Below are 19,742 nucleotides of genomic sequence, written 5' to 3'. Positions count from 1 at the left end.
GCGCAAAGTTTTTTCTGTCTGAACCAACCAGATGAAGGGTGGGCGCGCTTTGTGCGTCTAGCGTCGCCACGGTAACGCTTTTGAAAGAGAAAAGTAATGCGTGTTGTCGCAGGATGGAGACGCACATTTTGATGTATAACACACTTGGGGGCACGTTACGGTTCGGGCCTTATTAACTGCCGAAGGAATGGCATAAATTGCACCAAAGTGACACGATTAATTCAAAATGGCTGACTTCCTGTTCGGTTTCGGCCATGTCGCCAAGAGACTTTTCTTTAGGTTGTGTACTGATACAGGTGTGTACTGATTTTCGTGCATGTACGTCAAACCGTATTGTGGGGCTTGAGGCACAAAGTTTTCCGGGGGGCGCTGTTGAGCCATTTTGCCACGCCCATTAATGTAAACCATTAAATATCAAATTTTTCGCCAGGCCTGACTTGGGTGCAAAATTTGGTGACTTTTTGGGCACGTTTAGGGGGGCAAAAAGGCCCTCCTTTCGTCAGAAGAAAGAAAGAAAGAAAGAAAGAAAAATTCCTACAGATACAATAGGGCCTTCGCACTGAAGGTGCTCGGGCCCTAATTAAAGCTGCAATCAGCAATGAACCCTTGTGCACGTTCAGGCTGCAGTGGAAGCTTGTATGACTTGCATGTAGATTCTTCAGGCCTGGACATTTAGCGGATGAAACCACCCACGACTCTCTATATCAAACCATTAAAAAGTTATGGCAGAAAGTAGGAACTATCAGATATTGACCAATCAGATGAAGGGGCGGGGCTAATTTGCAGAAATTATGTTCAAGATGAACGGGCTCTCACACGTGCAATTTTCACCATTAAAAGCCAAGGACTCAAAACCATGTCCGATGACACCACCCACGAGTCTTTATGTCAAAGCATTCAAAAGTTATTGCAGAAAATCGGAACGATCACATATCAACCAATCAGAAGAAGGGGCGGGGCTAATTTGCACCAATTAAGGTGATGGAGTCAAAACCGAGTCAGATGACACCACCCACAACTCTTTATGTCACACCGTTCTACAGTTATGGTAGAAAGTAGGAACTATCAAATATGGACCAACCAGATGAAGGGTGGGCGCACTTTTTGGCATCTATCGTCGTCACGGTAACGCTTTTGACTGAGAAAAGTAATGCGTGTCGTCGCAGGATGGAGACGCACATTTTGATGTACAACACACCTGGGTGCACGTTATGGTTCGGGCCGTGTTAACTGCTGAAGGAATGGCATAAATTGCGCCAACATTACACGATTTATTCAAAATGGCCGAATTCTTGTTGGGTTTCGGCCATGGCCCCAAGAGACTTTTGTTTAAGTTGCGCCATGATACAGGTGTGTACCGATTTTCGTGCATGTACGTCAAACCGTATTGTGAGGCTTGAGGCACAAAGTTTTCTAGGGGGCGCTGTTGAGCCATTAGGCCACGCCCATTAATGCAAACCATTAAATATATAATTTCTCACCAGGCCTGGCTTGGTGCAAAATTTGGTGACTTTTGGGGCACGTTTAGGGGGGCAAAAAGGCCCTCATTTCGTCGGAAGAAAAACAACGAGAACGAGAACATCTCCTACAGATACAAAAGGGCCTTCGCACTGTCAATGCTCAGTTCCTAACTAGAAAATGTCAGGAGATTTTGATATGGCCATTCGTCCCCTGTCGCTGCTTTGGTTTGGGGCTGTACTACTAGATCGTCCTCAGATGAGCCGTCCATCGTTGTCTCCAGTCATCCCGATTCTCCATACAACTTTCCAGTTCGCTGGTACTCTGGGCCCCGGCATCCTTCTTGAGTATGTCCACATATGTTGGTGTAGGACGTCCTCTTGACCGGCGCCCGCGTGTTGGCTCCCACAGCACCAGCTTGCTGGCTGACAGTTCTTTGTGTCTTTGGCAGTGCCCTGCAAGTCTCATTCTCCTTACAGCAACCTTTTCGCTTACCCTTGGCATTCCTTCATATAGGACTTGGTTGGTTACATGTGCACTCTTGCTGATGTTTAGCACTGCACGCAACATCCTGGTGTAACACCCGTCCAGGGATTTCACTAGGGTTGGTTTGAGGGTCCAGCATTCACTGCCATAGAGGAGAACAGACTCTACTGTCGCGAAGAAGAAGCTGAGTCTGATTTGGCGGGGGAGGTTGGAGTTCCATACACTGGTCATCCCGTTCAGGGCCCTCCATGCAAGTGCCTTCCTCACTTTCAGATCTTGCTCAGTTGAGTTGACCCACGAACCCAGGTATTTGAAGTCATCAACTTCTTTCAGCACAGTGTCAGAGGTTGTTCTTGCCATGTTTGGGGTTATTAATATTGGCCAATAAACCAAACCAAGGCCTGGATGCACGTTGCAGTTCGGGCCACATTTACGGACGATTTACTCATAAATTAATTTACCCCATAAAAATGCATAGGTTTGGTTGCCATGGTAACAAGCGCCATAGGGTAGAATGGGAAAGTTTGGCTTCAATATCTCAAAGGTTGTAAACAACAGCCTAATGTATGTTGTAGTCCACATCGTCCCGAGTCTTTTAACGTTGGATCGATGTCTCGATATCGATATCGTGTTGCCGAGCAACAAGCGCCCAAATTTATGTTAGCTTGAAAACTAAAATAGTTAGATATCTCAAAAAGCGTAATAGCTAGCATGATGAGACTAAAATATGTTGTAGTACAACGCGTCAAGGGTTTGTCAATGTTGTAATGATGTCTGTACGATAAACCGTTGCCTAGCAACAAGCGTCCAAAATAAAATGGAATTTTCTTTTTAAATTGAAAGTTTAATATCGCAAAAAACGTAAGAATTAGCACGGTGAGGTTGTAGGGTCCCTTAGTGCCAATCGGGCCGAGTGTTTGTAAATTTGAATGATGATCCTTCTAGATGGAAAGGTAAGCTGGAGCTGTACATACACCCGCCTGTGTGAACTGCCACATACCTAACAGACGGCATGGGCCACCCCACGACAGGCACCGACCTGGTGGACATTTTTCTCTCCTCTCATTGCCTCTCATCCTCCTGAGGGCTTGCCTCCCCCGGCAGCTAGATATGGGGTTGGAGTTACGTTTGACCTTCAGTACAATAGAGCAGATTCTCAAGCTGCTGGAGAAAAGAGCAGATCAAGAAGCTGTTGTAGCATTTACAGCTCTCGTATGGACACGGTTGTTATAGCCTTTGTGGAAACATACTAATCTACGTGCCGGTCACTTTTTGGTCTCAGTCAAGGTGTGGACTTTTCTGTTACTGTTGTATGTCACGCCCTCAGACGTATGTGCACCACATACATCAGCATGTCATGTGCGTCAACATCAGAACACCTAATGTGTTAAATAGCATTAAAGCAGCAGGGTTAAACAGTTCACAGCAGAAGTGATGGAAGCCCCTTTGGTGGCGTTTAGAGAAAGGTACAGTCTTGCCCAGCTTTATGTGAAGTCACAGGGGAGTTGACTGACTTTTGATGCAGCTGGAATGCGGCATGTCTGCTGGGAAAGGAAGCATTCACAGCTTAAATGAAGAAAAACAGGATATGCAGCTTAGAAGGCAATGCATCTTTCTTACTCATGTTTATGGAAGATGATAAATGTCAGAATGTCTACAATTTACACGCATTTAGAGCTGGTAATTAGAATGATTTGACTGCACAAAGGTAATGATACCCACCAGCGGGGGAAGAATAGAGCAGGTGGGAGGCATCCCATTACAACGAAACACCCAATCACATGTGTCAGTCGCTCACCCACGCACTCTAGTGCCAGGAAGACAAGAACCGAACCCGGGGGCCACAGCACATAAAGGGGAACCACTGGACACCAAAGCCCCCACTGTTAGCTCTCAGCCACTGAAATGACAGAACGGGGGTCACGTACACCACAAAACTAAATTCACAAATAAGTCACATTGAACAAAAACTAATACAGAGATGCAAAATATCAAAAAAAGGGAAAGTTCTCAAAGGAGAAGCTCTTATGTTCTAAAAAAAGTTCAATAAATATTCTTTATAGAGCACATTAGCGCCTGCAGATTTGTTGTACACAGCCACCCCTAGCGATTATCAGCGTTCATCACCTGAGAGCATATGTTCTGCACTCAGAAACCAAGCACATAACTTCAACCAACAGGACGCGTCAGCAGTAAGCAGCTCTGCCAATAACGGTAACGAATAAGAGATCATTCATATGTTGAAGCGTTACGTCAGAGTTTTATCCGAAAACAGCCACGTTACCTGGGTCAGTGACATGAACCGGGCAGAGAAAGACCAAAGTGGGCGGTGCCCGGACCGAAGGGCAAGAGGAAATCAAGAGGAATATGTCCCCAGGTGCTGTGCATCTATCCAATCTAGGGACACATACGTGAAGCCTGATTTAAGGTTCTGCGTTAAACCAACGCAGAGCCTACGCCTTTGCCGTGACGCCGTCGTGAACCTTAAGACTTCTCCGTCACTCCATTTCCGCCGTGGTGCAGTACCCCCCCAGAGCACTAGTTTATATTAGTCTATACTTTGTTTACGGTCACAGTGAATCAAAGAGATAAGGACAACTATTGTACAAAAAACCAAAACAACCCAAAAATCACACAAACATGAAGAAAAGAACGCTGAAAGTTCACGACTGCTTCACGAACCGGAACCGGAAATGCGTTGCTACCAAGTGAACCAATCACAGCCCTCTCGGTCTGCGTCGCCTCAACGCGTAGTTCCATTTTTTGAGAGGTACAGGTCAGGCTACGTTGGTTTAATGCAGAACCAGAATTCAGCCTTGATGCATCTCTGATCTGGAAATCCCAACTGGTGATCAGGCTTCTTAGTCCATGCAACCGTGGAAACCGTTGGATGTAAAACAACGCACACCCAGTAATACGACTGACGTGTATAGACATACACGTCAGTCGTATGATTCACAAGCAAACTTTATAAATGAGGCCCCAGTTCCTTAAAAAAACTACAACACCGGTGAGCTCGAGATTACCAAAGTTTTTTAAGTTTGTTTTTTTTAACTGATGCGCAACAGGAGAGTGGACGTGCAGCACGCAGGCTGGACGAGTCGAGTCTGAGGCAACATGTTGTTTTGTCTTCTTTTATATGGGAATGGGTAAGACCTGATAGACCATTGAAACAATGGTCATTCAATGGAAATTGTGCCCCCCTGCATGAAAGACAGGATACCTAACAGTAGTCATTCAATGCCATTGTGGCCTCTTGCATCCGACACATAGGGGCTAGTTCTCTTAGAGAAAGGCATACAGTACAAAATAGATAACACCAACCACTTTCATCTGCATCCACATCCTCCATTTACCCCCACTATCAGTTCCCCTCTCGCAGCTGACCCCCGTTAGTATTTTGCATTAAAACAGCTGTTGTTCTTTTGTTAGAAAGTATACAATATTTGAATTTTTCCATGACACCTGCAATACAGCAAAAAATCTTTAAATTTATGTTCTTGGGGTTTCAAATTGAGATGTGCTGGATATAGATGCAGCGATAACAACGTAGGGTCCAGTGGAATATTCATACAGGACAGGATAAGCATGGTTTTATTAATTACCTCCCTCCAGATTTTCTTTATTTTGTCACATTCCCAGACACAGTGCACAAATGTTCCCTGAACCTCATTGCATTTGAACGATGATCCAGTTCCTGTAAGAGACTGGTTTTCCTGTGTCTTTCGTGGAATTGACCATTTTAAGAGCAAAAAAGATCAATGCGTGACCAACTTTCAGGTTGTGTGTTTACTTGTAACTCAAAGTCTTATGTATTATTTAATGTCCCCTCTCCTCACTATCCTCTCTTCTCAAAACCTTTGTGTTTCTTTGTTTTTGCTTCTGCACCTTATCCTTCATCCTTTCCCATGTTTCTTTCCTCCTTCACGTTAGTTAACCTTTTTCCCTTTTTGCCAAACTGTATTTGTCTGCGTGGAGGGTCTGACTTGTTTTTGTCTTTTTCGGTCTTCCACCCCCTCCCCCATCACCTTTCCCACACAGCGTCTCGGTTGCATATTAACGGCGCTTTCAGCGCTTGCGTCGGCATCTGCTGCTCTGACACAAATTGGGAATTAACTGGAATTGATGTCCTGTGTCTCGCTTGTGAACTATCGCAGCCTTATGAAGAATTTACGACAAAGTATTTGCGGCATACAAGTGTACACACTGTGGTAATCGGACTGTTGAAGAAAATAATGAAATTGAGAATTAGCTTTCACCGTTCTTGTGGCTGTTTTTCACACAACCTTTTCTTGGGGTTTTTTCTTGTTTTTCTTTTTTTCCAGTTATTCAAGGTCAAACTGTATCCGTCAGAAAAGGTTTTCTGTATAATATATACTAATCAGGCAGAGTAAAACAATAAAAAGGGTTGGTAACTAATGGAAGTGAGTGAGGTATAACAATAAATGAATTAAACTAAAAAAGGAGTAAAAGAATGAAAAAAGAATGAAAAACTGTCTATTTTCGTCTGTATAATTGTCCCTTTTAGCATCAAAACAAAGAGTCGGTGTCATCGTGGTACTTCAGCCTGGACAAAACAACAGAGGACAAAGATCCTCACTCATGACATCCTTCTTTCATTTAATTTTACCCACTTTTTTAGATTTCGCTTATTTTTTCACCTTTCATTTTTCATGTCTTGCAAATACAATTATGATTAATTGCATGACCACATCTTCCCTTTACTTTCCTTCCTTTGGATTTTTTTTTATTCTCCCTCCTTCCCCTTTTAATGCCATCTCTGTCTCGTTTTTATTATTCTAAATATTCCATGGAGGAGCACACTACTGGTCCTTGTTACAAATAAATTAGTCAAAGTTAAGTTTTGTTTGTGCCTTGTGATTGTTTAATATTAATGTAGATTTAATGAGAATTCAAAGAACCCTGTCTCATACAAATTCTGATCTTGTCTGCAAAATTGTTTTCCCGGCTGTTATTTTCATGCAACACTCTGTCTGGTTCTTCCTTCTTCTCTTTAATTCTCTTTTTCTCCGTGCAGAACTAACCACACACTTATAATCACTGTGTCCTCCTCTGAGCACAAAGCTCAGAGTTCAGCTAAAGCAGCGTTTCTATTTAGGGGGGAGAATAGCAGTTATACCCCTGACTCAATACCTTTTGAATAAATACATACATATGCAAATTCAGACCACAAACCCATGCGGGGCGCTGTCAGGATTAGCTCTGTGTTCAAAGTTACACCTGTTTTTGTGTAATCAAAGTCGTCGTGGAAATTGCATGATAACAGCTATCAGATCCTAGACATTTTTAAAGACAATACAAAACACACACACATACACACACATCTGCAGCAAAGCCTACTTTCACTTTGGCTTTTATCGGATTGCTTGCATTATGAACCCAAATTATTCCTGGACAATTGTGCTCTCAGTTGGAAACCAAAGGTACTATAGAATATAAACAGCAACCCTGCTGAGTCCCTTCAGCGGACATGAAATCAATTGTTTTACATACAAAACTGGTCTCATGTCCACCAATGGCATTTAGTTATTGTAAAAGCACCATAGCAAATGAATCCTGTCATCAGCCACCCCTAAAAGTAAATGTCCAACAACTTTATCTTAAGCTTCTATAACCAGGCATTTAAGCTATACAGACTGACATGAGAAATCTTTCTAACAGCCTCAATGAGCAACTAAAGTTGATTTTGTAGTTCGGCCAAACGCCACTCATGACGAAAAGCCACAATTTAATTAAATGGCTAATATTAACATCACCAAAAGCTTAAAAGCTACACACACAGCCACACTTATCCCCATGAAATCAGTCAGTTAGGCATCAATCTAACTGGTGGGCTACAATTAAAGTCCGTAGTTGAACAATTGCTGGTGGGAGCAGCTGCAGCTTAAACTGATTGGACAATTATTGTTAAAAATGGCTAGGGCCGCACAGCCATACCCACAAACGACACCGTGACCACGCTCAAGCTCAAAACCTTATGGTTTGACACGAGAAACCAGTTTAACAGCAGCTTTTCGTCGTGCAGACCCAACCGTTCTGCTGGGTGGTAACCCGTTCAGACCCAGCCGTACTGCTGGGTGGTAACCCGTTCAGACCCAGCCGTACTGCTGGGTGGTAACCCGTCCCAAACCCAGCTGTACTGCTGGGCAGTAACACATCGCAGACTCCCCTGTACTTCTGGGCGCAAACCCATCGCACACCCAACCGTTCTGCAACCTTAGCGCCTAGGAGCAATTTAAGAGAGTGAGGCCCAGTCGAAAGAGAACAGTAGGAGATATCAAGTGGAACAAAGGTTACAAGGGAGAACGAGACAGAGCATAATTTAACATTATCTTTTCCCTTGATGTGCTGGATAAGTAAGTTGTATGGCTGCAAAAACAAGGCCCAACGCATAAACCTCTGGTTTGGGTTCTGCAAAGAGTTAAGGAAGGTGAGAGGATTATGGTCAGTGAGGACCACAATTGGCATTCCAGAGTCAAGATAAACGTGAAAATGCTGCAAAGCCAAAATCAAAGTTAGTGTCTCTTTCTCTATCACTGAATAATTCAGCTTTTAAGAGTTGAACTTCGTAGAAAAGAAGGAAGCGAGACGTTCCACCCCGTGCTGGTCAGCTTGGAGAAGTAAAGCCCCTGCTCCAATATGGCTAGCATCAACATGTAACTTGAATGGTTGATCAAGACGGGGAGCTATATAACAGGATAAGAGCATAACAACGCCTTAAAGTTACAAAAAGCCTGTTGGCATAAATCAGACCAAACAAATTTTGTTTTGGACGTTAACAAGCCAGTCAAAGGAGCAACCACAGTGGAAAAATTGCAGCAAAAACAACGGTAATAGCCAACCAAACCCAGAAATAGCATGAGCTCCTTTTTTGTGGTAGGAACAGGAAACTCATCAATAGCTGACACTTTAGCATTTACTGGTCGCACATGACCCTGACCAACAACCTTACCTAAATAGGTCACTGTGGCTTTTGCAAATTCACATTTTGCCAAATTTACAGGCAGGTTCCCTTCTGCTAGACATCCAAACAATGCCCGGATGCGACTAAGATTATCCTCCCATGTATCACTATAGACCACTACATCGTCTAAGTACCTGGTCAATACAATCCTCTACACGAGGCAGTGGGTAGGAATCAGGCTTTGTCACAGCTGTCCAAACGTGCATATATATTATTTGAAATTCATATGTTTGAGTTAAAAACGTACTACGTGATTATTTCATTTGCTAGTTTGTTAAGGGTAAAAAATGCTAAAGTTAAAAATGTTTAAGACATGCTAAATGTAGCTTCTTGTCGTAGCATGTACATTTAAGCAATGCACATCCTTTGAGCTGTATATTTTTGTAACCAAAGCTGTGCAAATTTGTTTGTTTCAGTTTTACATAAAGAAAGAAAGGAAGAGAAGCTGCGTTCGATTTTCTGTCTGTTAGCTATCTGTTATTGGTGCGTAGATGCTACATGTATCAGGGACAGAATAATTAACTTTACGGAAATCAGTGCAACAATGTGGTGACTTATCCGATTTCTCAACAATCAAACATGGAGAAGCCCAACTTGAAGAAGAGGGTACAGCAATAGCATTATTAAGCATGTACTTAACCTCAGCATCCAATATCTTACGCTTTTCCTCAGAGACTCTATAGAATCTCTGGCGAATTGGTTTTACTTCCCCCACGTGGATATCATGCTCAATTACGAGCATGATTAGAAGGTGTGTCCCCAAATATAGATGGACAACTTCTAAACAGATCAGCCACGCTTTCCATTAACCAGATGAGACAAAAAACCATCTAGCTTTTCCAGTGTTTCTGAGTTTCTCAAACGACCACGCAGTACAGTCATCAGTTACTGCAAAAAATGTGACGAGAAATTCGAGCCTTGATAACTCTGGATGATCTTGGGGATTCCAAATACAGCAATAAATTGAATCAGCGTTCTCACTACGGGTTTAGCCGTGATAGATCTCAATGGATATGCTGCAGGATACCGTGTGACCTGACATAACAGCCAGCAAATACTCAGGCCCTGCTTTCGACTTGGGCAATGGTCCCACACAATCGATGATCAAGTGTTCAAATGGTTAGCTCACCGCAGAAACCTGACTGAGTTTACCTGTTAACTAGCAAGTATGGCAAGTCTTAATGTAAGCTGCAACATCACGCTTAAGATGAAGCTAAAAGTAGTAATACAGAATGTTATTATAGGTCTTTTTAACTCCCACATGGCCTCTCTGGTCATGAGAGCATTTCAACACATCACCTCGATATTTACCTGGCACCACTATTTGAACAATCAGATTACCACCACAATCAAATCCCTGCGTCAACTACTTACGAACCAACACTTAATTCTGTAGGAAGTAACCAAGAGCTGCACTCCTGGCTTCATGTTCAGTCTTCACTTGTTCACAAAGCTCACTCAAAATAGTGTCAGCTCACTGTTTACCGACCAGCTCCTGCAAGGAGACTGGAAGAGATTCAGGTATTGCCACATCACCCTCACTCTCTTTCTTTTGGACTGCTGGCTCTGACTTTCCAGCCATTGCTCGTATCACTGCACATGCCACAAAGACCTAAGGGAACCCCTGGCTACAATCTTCTGGTTCCTTTGCCACAGGTGAACTGGGGTTAGGCTTAATTGGTGAAAAGCCCTCACCCCAGATAAGATTGCCAGACAGATCATTCCCCAAAATCACCTGTATTCCTCCTATAGGCAAGGCCAGACCCAATGTGAACATCACCATCACCAAACCCCAGGACAGCTTGAGCCTGTGTACAGGAACACATATGGTGATTAAACCCATCCCACACACAAGTACACAGTCTCCAGTATCATGAGCGAAAGGCAACACAGAAGCTAAAATAAAAGGAATCCTTTGCTCCTGTATCCAGGCAAAATTTTCACAGGCATCGTGCCATCACTACCATTGATCGCTAAAAACCCACCTGAAACGAACACTTCAAAACCAGCATAGTCTTCACATTCACTTCCAAATCATTAGATACTACAGGAACTTTCACGACAGAAACACTCAGAGCGACAGGCTTAGCAAGTTTTACACCAGAGTGATTAGCTTTACTTTTCAACACCGGACACTCTGCTTTCCAATGAGCCCTCTCATGGCAATAATTGCAAACTTGACCCAAACCAAATCAATGTGAACCACGATTTATTCTCGGAGACTCAGGCCAAGAACACCTATCAGAGAACATAGAAGCTTTAGTGATAATATCATCTGAAACAGAGTTTTTCACAAAATGTCCTATACGTGCCAGATATATTCATCTGCTAACACAGCTGCTTCAGAAGAGGTCCTGACTCCATGCTCAGCAATATAAATAGCCACCTCAGGTGGGACACACTCTTTAAACTGTTCCAACACCATTAAGTCAAAGAGGTCCTCCAAAGTTTTAACAAACACAGCAGAGCACCACCTGTTAAACTGCTTTGTTAGGTCCCTTGCAAACTCAACATGTGACTGGGCATCAGACTTTTCCCAGGATCTAAAACGTTGTTGAAAGGTTTCTGGCACCAACTCATAAGTTCTTAAGACTGCCTTTTTAACAACTGAATATTTCAGACAGTCACTGCACTGATTGCTGAATAGGCTTCTTGGGCCTTCCCTGTCAATACTGACTGCAACATTATCACACATTATCAGGGCAACCTCTCACATTTGCAACACGCTCAAAAAGGGAGAAAACAGTATCAGGGTCTTTTTCGTCAAATTCTGGCACCAGACGCAAGTTTGCTACAACATCAGACATCTTCAAACCCTGTGGCCCCGATGCCACAGAGTGGGTTACACCTACAGTATCAGTGCCTGATAACCTACCAGCCTTGACCAGATCTAACCGATACTGCTCCAACTCCAACAGGATCTTTTCCCAAAGAATACTGTAGCCGTTGCTTTTATATTTCCAATTTATCCCTTTGCATCTGCAGAAACAATAACAACTCTTTCTGTTGCTCAAATGTAAGAACCCCAGGGCCAGGAGCTACAGACTCTCCACCCAAGTTAGATGGATCATGGTGGCTTACAAAACCTGCATCCAGTCAGACCGGATGGCAAAATATTTTTGTATGAATGTCTTTAATATGTGTTTCTATAATTTTTCAACAGTGTAACTTTATTGTGGAATATCTTTGCACCTGTACTGCAGTCTTTGTTATCGACACTAAATTATAGAAAAGATTTACTGAGAACAGGAAATTTCTGATTATTCATTCGTCCTCTGCAGCTATGCTAAATACAGACATAAATACTGTACAGACCAAACGTTTTGACACACCCTCTCATTCAAACAAAGGGGGAAGTGTGTCCAAACTTTTGGTCTGTACTGTACTATTTATTGATCCACAAATTTCTAAACATTTGGATTAATGGCCATTTTTGTTTTGTGTGATGTGTTAATATGTCAATGATGAAGTATTCAAAAAAATTGTTCTCAATAATTCCCCAGAATCAGATTTTCTCTGTGTCTTTTGCTTTTTCCAGAAAATCCTCTCGGAGCAATCAGTACCTTATTATACTAATCAAAACCAGTCATCAAATATGAACACTTTGCTAGCCAGCGGTCAACGCAGGTCTGCTGAAAACCCTCGCTCAGTCCTGTCCCCCGTCACAAATTCACTCCTGGAGCAGCTGGAGGCTCGAATCAAGGAGTTGAAAGCATGGCTACGAGACACGGAGCTTCTCATCTTCAACTCCTGCCTAAGACAGGACAAAGACACCTCTGAGCAGCTGCAGAGCTTCAAGGTAAGACAAGTTGTGGTGTCAAGCACTTTCTAATGGTGTTTTTTACTATTGCAAAGATACAAATACAAATGAAAGCTAAAAGCAGCGATGAACGGCCCCTCGCGCGTGCAATTTCCACCAATAAAGGGCAAGGACTCAAAACGAAGTCCGATGACACCACCCATGACTCTTTTTGTGAAACCATTCAAAAGTTATTGCAGAAAATAGAAACTATGAAATATCGACCAATCAGAAGAAGGGGCGGGACCAATTTATACAAATGAAGGTTAAGGACTCTAAACCAAATCCAATGACACCACCCAAGACTCTTTATGTCAAACCATTCAAAAGTTATTGCAGAAAATAGGAACTACCAAATATCGACCAATCAGAAGAAGGGGCGGGGCTAATTTGCACCAATTATGTTCAATGACTCAAAACCGAGTCTGATGACACCACCCATGCATCTCATCATATGAAGGGGGGGCGCGCTTTTTGGCTTCTATCGTCGCCACGGTAACGGTTTTGACTGAGAAAAGTAGTGCGCATTGTCACAGGATGGAGACGCACATTTTGATGTATAACACCCCTGGCTGCACGTTACGGTTCGGGCAAAAAAGAGGCCGAAGAAATGGCATAAATTGCACCAAAATTACGCGATTAGTTCAAAATGGCCGACTTCCTGTTCGGTTTCGGCCATGGTGCCAAGAGACTTTTCTTTAAGTTGCGACATGATACAGGTGTGTACCGATTTTCGTTCATGTTCGTCAAACCGTTTTGTGGGTCTTGAGGCACGAAGTTTTTACTGTATGGACCAATCAGATGAAGGGCGTCGTGCTTTTTGCCGTCTATCGTCGCCATGGTAACACTTTTGACTGAGAAAAGTAATGGGCATCGTCGCAGGATAAAGACGCACATTTTGATGTATAACACACCTGGGTGCACGTTACGGTTCGGGAGAAGAAGCGGCCGAAGAAATGGCATAAATTGCGCCAAAATTAGACGATTAATTCAAAATGGCCGACTTCCTGTTCGGTTTCGGCCATGGCGCCAAGAGACTTTTTTTTAAGTTGCGAGCCCCTGCATTTTTCCCTTTATTTACTTTCTCTTGGCTCGATTCTTAGATAGCATGGTATCTCCTTCCACTGCTATACTGATGATAGCCAAATGTATGTACCGGCAAAGCAAAAAAGTGATCGTGTTTGGTCACAGGGGCTCCTGTAAGAGCCCCGCCCCCATTGACCTGGGTCCCATGGCACTGCATGTAAGGCCTGTAGTGTGGGCCTTAACATGGACAGTCATTTTAAACAGGACTATCAAATTGCGACAGTTGCGAGGTCCAGCTTTTTTCACTTAAGGCAGTTTGCAAAGGTGAAACGCATTCTTCCGAGAAAGCACTTTGAGTCACTAATCCATGCCTTCTTTACATCTTGGGATTACTGCAATGCACTTTATTTTGGAGTCAGCCAGTCCTCTCTGTCACGTCTCTAGCTGGTTCAAAACACAGCTGTGTATCTTTTAACCGGAGCATGTATGAGAGATAACATAACCCCCATTCTGGCTTCACTTCACTGGCTGCCTGTGTATTTTAGAGTACATTTTAAATGTCTTTTATTGGCTTTTAAATCCTTAAATGGTCTCACTCTAAGATACCTCATTGAGCTGCTTCACTCCTTCATTCCTGCTCGGGCGCTCAGGTCATGCTGATCAGCTGCTCCTAGCTGTACAGAGATCAACACAGAACCTCAGAGGGGACAGAACTTTTTTAGTGTCTGGTCCTTAAATGTGGAGCAATCTGCCTTTACGTGTTAGACACCAAAAATATACCTTTACTCACTGAAGTTTGACCTGGTATCAGATATTGGTTTGATTTGATTTGTTTTTTATTGTTGGGCTCTCAGTCTTTTAATTTCGTTTTAGTTGTAACTTGTAGTTTTATTTTGTTTTTATGTCTTAAGTTTTTGTTTTTTTTTAAATATTTTTTATCCCCGATTTTTTTCCCCATTTTCATCACCTGGTGCTCTACCTAGGTGACAGTCCTGGGCCCTGCTCCCTCTACCAACCCAGGGAGTTCCTGCACTGAACTCAGGTCTCCTCCTTAACCTGAGGAGTGAGCAGAAGCTTCTTTTCACCAGACAGGGTGGGGTTTCTCTGGCCGGACGTAGCGCGTGGAATGATCACGTTATCCCGGCCGGATCCTCCCCACCCCATCTGTTCCCCGGTTGGCCAGAGGGGGCAGTAGAGCCCAGGACTGCTACATGTTTTTGTGAGGGTAGAGAACATTAGCTACCCAATGGAACACGGGGAAAACATGCAAACTCCACACAGAAAGATCCTTTCCCCAACCCCACCCAGGGTATGGGTGCTGAAGTCATGGGGGAACTAACACGCACTTCAGTGCCCACAGCGTCCCCCCCGGGAATTGAACCCAGGTGAGATGGCTGCACTACCAGCTGCGCCACCGTGCCATGTCTTATGTTTTAATTGTATTTCTCTTGTACAGCACTTTGGTTCAGCTATGGTTGTGCAAAATTGCTTTATAAATGAAGTTGGTATGGTACAGTATGGTATGCTATAGTATGATATGCTATGCTATGATATGGTATGCCATGCTGTAGTATGGTATGGTATACTATTCAATTCAATTCATTTTTATTTATATAGCGTCTAATACAACAGAGTTGTCTCTAGACGCTTTCCAGAGACCCATACCCAGAACATGACCCCCGAGCAGTTATTACATAAACAATGGCAGGTAAAAACTCCCATAGTGGGAGAAAAACCTTAAGCCAAACAGTGGCAAGGAAAAACTCCCCTTTAGGAGGGAAGAAACCTTGAGCAGGACCAGGCTCGTAGGGGGGGACCCTCCTGCCGAGGGCCAGACTGGTGGGTCAGGGACGGCAACAGCACAGCAGGCAGGTGGAAGCAGCAACGGGATGACCAGGGGTGGGGACCGCAGGCCAGCACGCAGCTCCCGAAGCTCCGGCCCAATCATCAGGTCCCAGGTTGGGGTGCAGGGTCGGGGAAGGGTTGAAAAGGGGCAGGGCCAAGGAGAGGAGTCTTGACGGACAAACCTTCTCCCCCGCCTGCCCGGGCTGTTACCCTGCCCCCCTCACTCCCACACTGCAGGTTCCGGTGTCCGGCAAAGGATGCTGCAACATGGACAAAAGAGAGAAAAGGGAGGAGAAGGAGGGGGGGCCAGCACAAGAAACTACAGGAGCGACTCTGACACACTAAAGTTTACACTACCTAGAGATTTACCAACACCAGCTAGAGGTTTACTAAACACTAACTATAGGCTTTACTAAACAGAAATGTTTTAAGTTTATTTTTAAAGGTGGAGGTGGTGTCAGCTTCCTTAACCCAGATTGGAAGTTGGTTCCATAGTAGCGGTGCCTGATAGCAGAACGCCCGCCCTCCAAATCTACATTTGGATACTCTAGGAACTACGAGTAAACCTGCACTCTGAGAACGGAGAGCTCTGACAGGAACATAAGGCACTATCAGGTCTTGCAAATAATGCGGAGCTAAGCCGTTTTGGGCTTTATACGCAAGTAATAAAATTTTAAATTGGATTCTGAATTTTACGGGTAACCAATGGAGCGACGCTAACACTGGAGAGACGTGGTCTCTCCTGCTGATTCCTGTCAGCACTCGTGCTGCTGCATTCTGGATCAGCTGGAGCCTATTCAGCAAATTACTTGGACATCCTGCTAACAACACATTACAGTAATCTAGTCTAGAAGATACAAACGCATGAACTAGTTTTTCTGCATCACTCTGCGAGAGGATTTTCCTAATCTTTGCAATATTACGGAGATGGAAAAAGGCTATTTTACAAACCTGATTGACATATGGTTTAAACGACAAATCCTGATCGAAAATAACACCAAGGTTTCTCACAGTTGCACTGGAAGCCATCGCAACACCATCTAATCCCTTCCTAAGATGCTCTGGACCAAGAATGATAACCTCTGTTTTATCTGAATTTAGAAGCAAGAAATTTCTGGACATCCAGTCCTTGATGTCCCTAAGACATGCCTGAAGTTTAACTAACGGTTCTGTTTCATCCGGCTTCATAGACAAGTAGAGCTGCGTATCATCAGCATAACAATGAAAGTGAATGCCGTGATTCTGGATTATACTTCCCAATGGCTGCATGTATAAACTGAATAAGATTGGCCCTAGCACTGAACTATGGTAAGCTATGCTATGGTATGCTATGGTATGGTATGCTATGCTATGGTGTGGTTATGCTATGATATAATATGGTATGCTATGGTATGGTATGGTTATGCTATGCTATAATATGCTATGCTATGGTATGGTATGGTATGCTATGGTATAGTATGGTATGCTATGGTACGCTATGCTGTAGTATGGTATGGTATACTATGGTAAACTATGCTATGGTATGCTATGTATGCTATGAGATGGTATGGTATGGTATGATATGCTATGGTATGGCATGGTATGCTATGGTATGCTATGGTATGCCATGCTGTAGTATGGTATGGTATACTATGGTAAGCTATGTTATGGTATGCTATTTGTTGGTATGGTATGGTATGCTATGCTCTGGTGTGGTCACGCTATGCTATAATATGGTATGCTATGTGGTGGTATGGTATTCTATGGTATGGTATGGAATAGTATGCTATGATATGCTATGGTACGGTTACGCTACGCTATAATATGGTGTGCTATGGTATGGTGATTGGACTTGATAGCATCTGAGAAGAGTGATCACCGTTCAGAAAGACCCACTGCACCCAAAAAATCCGCAGACACCAAAAGATCTGTTTACATTCTAGTTACAGACGCTACATGAAGCTCTCAGAAGGTCTTTGTTCTGATTCTGATTTGTCAAGGCTCTTTGGGGAGTACAAGGAAGCCCTGAACACCTAAAAAACAGACTTTGTGTGTGTGAGTGCGCCTGCGTGTGAGTTTGTATGTGCATGTGAGTGTGAGACGGAAAGAGAGAGAGAGAGAGAAATGAAAAATAGGAAATGATAAAAAAGAAAAAAATACATTAAGAGCAATGTCTCCTTTCACCCCCAGACCAGTCGACTCCAGCTTAATCCAGCCCACCACCCACCCCAAGAAAAAAGTTTAGTTTTTAAATTTTGTATGATGGATACGATTACAAAACTCCATCAGTAGCGAGTATACCAAGCACATTTTTACACACATACAAAAAAGAAGAAAAAAACACAGAGGCTGCCTTCATGATGAAATTGAATGAAATAGGGCTCCATCTGAAAAAAGTTGGCCATTTACTTTTGATCATTGTCACAAATCTCAGTGGGAAGCTATTGATTTCTGGCAGAAACAGGCTGTGAGCCTCTGAAAAAATGGAGATTGAAAATATTGATAGCAGTCATTTGTACGGACAGATATGGAGGGGGTTCGACTGCAAGAGATGCCGACTTCATTTTAGCTGTAATTTGTCTGTTTTAGAGGTTTGAACATATGAACAGGTTCGATTCAGTTTATTACTATACAGCTGTATGAGAACGCAGCAGGGGCTGACAGAGGTCACTAGGTCACTACAGACACACACACACACACGATACAGACAGACACACACATACACAGTACAGACACACACATACACACAGTAAACCTACATTTTTATATAAACCACATGCATCCCTAAAAGTAAATGCATATACATCTGAATTAAGACCAGATGTGGACATATAACACTGTGATAGCTGTTCTAAATTTTGGTAAACCCTTGTAGTCCTTAACCCTCTTGATTTTTAGCCTTGGAAATAAGAAAAATGAATAAGAAGTGCGGTCTTGGTTCAACTCCCGGGCCAGACAAGCGCTTTTCCGTGTTGGGTTTGAATGTTCTCCTCATGGCGTGTGGTTTCTCTCCAGGTACTCTCGCTTCCTCACACAGTCAAAAAAGAGGTACATTTGGTTGATTGATGATTCTGAATTACCCGTAGCTGTGAGTGGGCATGGTTGTTTGGCTATAAGTGTTTCCCTGCGATGAACTGGTGACCTATCCAGGATGTACCCCTGCCTTTTGCCTGTAATGAGCTTGTTTAAGCTCCAGAAGACCCCTTTGACCCCGTGTAGGATTAAGAAGGCATCTCAAATGAAATTAAAGCTGCAAGCAGCAATGAACAGGCCTTCGCACCCTTGTGCACGTTCAGGCGTGTTGCAGTGGAAGCTTGTATGACTTGCATGTAGATTCAGGCCCGGACATTTAGCGGATGACACCAGCCACGACTCTCTATACCAAACCATTCAAAAGTTATGGCAGAAAGTAGGAACTATCAGATATCGCCCAATCAGATGAAGAGGTGGGGCTAATTTTCAGCAATTATGTTCAAGGACTCATAACCGAGTCCGATAACACCACCCACGAGTCTTTATGTCAAACCATTCAAAAGTTATTGCAGAAAATCGGAAGTATCACATATCGACCAATCAGAAGAAGGGGCGGAGTTAATTTGCACCAATTAAGGTGAAGGAGTCAAAACCGAGTCTGATGACACCATCCACGACTCTGTATGTCATACCATTTAAAAGTTATGGCAGAAAATAGGATCTATCAAATATCAACCAATCAGAATAAGGGGTGGGGCTAATTCATGCCAATGAAGGTCAAGTACTCAATACCGAGTCAGATGACACCACACACGACTCTCTTATGTCCAACCATTCAAAAGTTATGCAAGAAAATAGGGACTATCAAATATTGAACAATCAGAAGAAGGGGCGGGGCTAATTTAGGCCAATGAAGGTCAAGTACTCAATGCCGAGTCCAATGACACCACCCACGAGTCTTTATCACAACCCGTTCAAAAGCTATGGCAGAAAGTAGGAACTATCAGATATCGACCAATCAGATGAAGGGGCGTGTGTACCCATTTTCGTGCATGTACGTCAAACCGTATTGTGGGGCTTGAGGCACGAAGGGGGGCGCTGTTGACCCATTAGCCAAATAATGCAAACCATTAATTATCAAATTTTTCGCCAGGCCTTGCTTGGTGCAAAATGTGGTGACTTTTGGGCCAC

At 43.4% G+C, this 19,742-nt stretch overlaps 1 protein-coding gene across 3 annotated transcripts in view; it reads left to right on the top strand.

Moving 5' to 3' along the window:
- akap6 (A kinase (PRKA) anchor protein 6) overlaps positions 1-19,742 on the top strand; it is a 364,518-nt gene that overhangs the window by 251,028 nt on the left and 93,748 nt on the right. For all 3 annotated transcript variants that reach the window (XM_061744324.1, XM_061744322.1, XM_061744323.1), the window contains one exon: positions 12,468-12,728. In XM_061744324.1, the coding sequence (XP_061600308.1) occupies positions 12,468-12,728 (261 nt within the window). The remainder of the gene's footprint in view (positions 1-12,467; positions 12,729-19,742) is intronic.

The sequence above is a fragment of the Cololabis saira genome, chromosome 16, assembly GCF_033807715.1.
Source record: "Cololabis saira isolate AMF1-May2022 chromosome 16, fColSai1.1, whole genome shotgun sequence".
In the NCBI taxonomy this organism is placed as follows: domain Eukaryota; kingdom Metazoa; phylum Chordata; class Actinopteri; order Beloniformes; family Belonidae; genus Cololabis; species Cololabis saira.
This window is presented reverse-complemented; position numbering and strand designations above follow the sequence as displayed.